The sequence below is a fragment of the Mus musculus genome, chromosome 2 (assembly GCF_000001635.26).
Source record: "Mus musculus strain C57BL/6J chromosome 2, GRCm38.p6 C57BL/6J".
NCBI classification, from domain to species: domain Eukaryota; kingdom Metazoa; phylum Chordata; class Mammalia; order Rodentia; family Muridae; genus Mus; species Mus musculus.
In genome coordinates this window covers 89815074-89817601 of record NC_000068.7, presented here as the reverse complement: position 1 = coordinate 89817601, position 2528 = coordinate 89815074, and the positions used below count along the sequence as shown (strand labels likewise).

Here is a 2528-nt window from a genome sequence, read left to right as displayed (position 1 = left end):
CTTCCTGTATTGTCAGTTCTAGGGGCATCTATAGCCTCTCTGTCCCCCAGGCATGACTTCTCCTTCCTTGTGCACACACATGCGTTCAGATATACAGAAATAATCATAAAATAAACAAATCCAAAACAGAAAGAGGCATTTGTTTATGATTATAAAAGTATGAGAAAAAATGAAAAGGATTACAGTCCTTGTTTTACCTCTGTTCTAGTAACTATCTCCATGTAATATCCAACCATTCACTATAGTTGACATTACCATCTATAGATAAAAAGCTGAAAGAGATTTACTGAATTACCTATGTATGTAATGTTCAAAGGTCCCTGTTTAATTATTATCTGAATTTATATTTTTTTCCTCCAGAGCTTCTTTATTGCATTTTTTACCTCAGAATTTCTGAGGGTGTAGATTAAAGGATTCAGTAGAGGGGCCACCAAAGTATAAAAGACTGCAACAGCTTTATCAATTGGCAGAGTGGTCACTGGACGTAGATATACAAATATGCAAGGAATAAAGGATAAAACAACTACTGTGATGTGTGACACACAGGTGGAGAGAGCTTTGCGCCTGCCTTCTAAGCTATAGTTCTTTAAAGAGCGCAAGATGATCACATAGGATCCCATCAAGAGCAGGAAATTAAATAGGCAGATGAACCCACTGTTGGCAGCAACAAAGAGACCAAGAGTGTGTGTGTCCATGCAAACAAGTTCCAACAATGGGTACAAGTCACACATAAAATGGTCTATGATGTTGGGGCCACAGAAGGGCAGCCACACTGTAAAAAGGATCTGAATAGTTGCATGGAGAAATCCTCCAGTCCAGGCTACCCCCACCAGGAGAATGCATAGCTTGTGGCTCATGATGGTCATATAGTGCAGAGGTTTGCAGATGGCCACATAGCGGTCATAAGCCATCACTGTCAACAGGATGATCTCAGTAGCACCAAAAATGTGCTCTGCATAGACTTGAGCCATGCATCCATTAAAGGAGATGACTTTGTTCTCTTGAAGGGAGTCCGCAATCAGCTTTGGAGCTGAAGAAGAGGTGTAAATTGTATCTATCAAGGAGAGGTGGCTCAGGAAGAAATACATGGGGGAATTCAGAGCCTGGCTGTTGATGACAGTGACCACAATGAGCAGGTTGCCTGAAATTGTTATCATGTACAGAAGCAAAAATGTCACGAACACTACTTTCTGCATTTGGGGGTTCTGTGTAAGACCTATCAAGATGAACTCAGTCACGTTCCTTTTATTCTCCATGTGTTCAGTGTCATTCATTTGTTTTTAAATCCAGAAAGAACTATTTTACCTTTAGGAAAAAAAGAATTATAAAATAATTAAATATTTCTGAAATTATGTATCTTTATTACCTTCTTGTTTCAAAAATAGACCATTTTTTCAAAATTTCTGGAAATATCAATCTTCTTATTTAACTTTTCTAGTCCTTTACTTTTTTTAACTTTAAATTATTTTTATAAGACACAAGACATTAAGAAGAAAGGAATCACATTTCCTTGGGGCAAAGAAGCAATTGTGATCTTCAGTTTATTCCAGAATGATGGACCAGTGTAATCATTAGAAGAAATTTATCACTATAGTGAAAAAGTAATTCAAAGATTCATGTTTTACATGTTTATTTCAAGAATTAAGATAAAATCCAAAAACTTTCAATCAAATATATATATACACACATTCACACACACACACACACACACACACACACACACACACACACACACACACACACACATATATATATTGGATTTTACAGATGTTAAGTTATATCTATATGAGTTTCCTTTTCTTCACATCTTTACTATAATGGGTAGCACAAAAATATTATGTTTTCTCCCATGAGTGAGTACTAAAATTAAAGTCATTATAAAAGTAGAATGATCCCTAAAGATTGTTAGGTATAGAACTAGTACTGATGTGGGCTCCACAGTGTAGTTGATAAGGAGAGGCAAATAATTACACTGATTTGATGACTACATACCATGTGTAAATGTTGAAGCATCACATCATGACGTACACTGGGAAAGATATAAAATAAATTAACATATTTAAGATATTTATTTCACAATATTTCTATTGTGTAATATTTATATTACTATGGGCATTTTTATTTTTATATAAACCACTTCCTAAATTTCTTCAGGTACCCTTACTAATTGTAAGATTGGAAAAAATATAATTTCCATATATTTCTTGGAGTCCTGTAACTGAATACATGAACATTCAAGTTGGATAAAATATGAGTTATGAAACAGTGGAAATTTTACATTGGGACATTGTAGCAGCCCAAGAAATATTTTAGTATGATTAAATAACATAATAATGTGCCTATGAAATTGTAATTACCAGTTTTTGAACGGTCTTGAAGATTAGCACAGAGAGATTATCATGACTGCCCCCCAGAATACCCAGCATTATTCTGAATGTCATCTTTTTTATTAAAATATTTTATACCATATATTATGATCATGTGTTTTTTTCTTCTTCCAACTCCTCCAGGATCATTCTCCCCTTCTT

General features: G+C 34.7%; 1 protein-coding gene across 1 annotated transcript; it reads right to left on the bottom strand.

Annotated features, from left to right (window-relative positions):
- Positions 1-341: 341 nt before the first annotated feature.
- On the bottom strand, positions 342-1274 carry Olfr1255 (olfactory receptor 1255). Its single transcript, NM_146977.2, has one exon. The coding sequence runs from the start codon at positions 1272-1274 to the stop codon at positions 342-344; it is 933 nt and encodes a 310-aa protein (NP_667188.2).
- Positions 1275-2528: the final 1254 nt, after the last annotated feature.

Bases quoted from the DNA above. Each gene is read 5' to 3' on its own strand.
- Olfr1255 (NM_146977.2), bottom strand. From the start codon at position 1,274: ATGAATGACACTGAACACATGGAGAATAAAAGGAACGTGACTGAGTTC.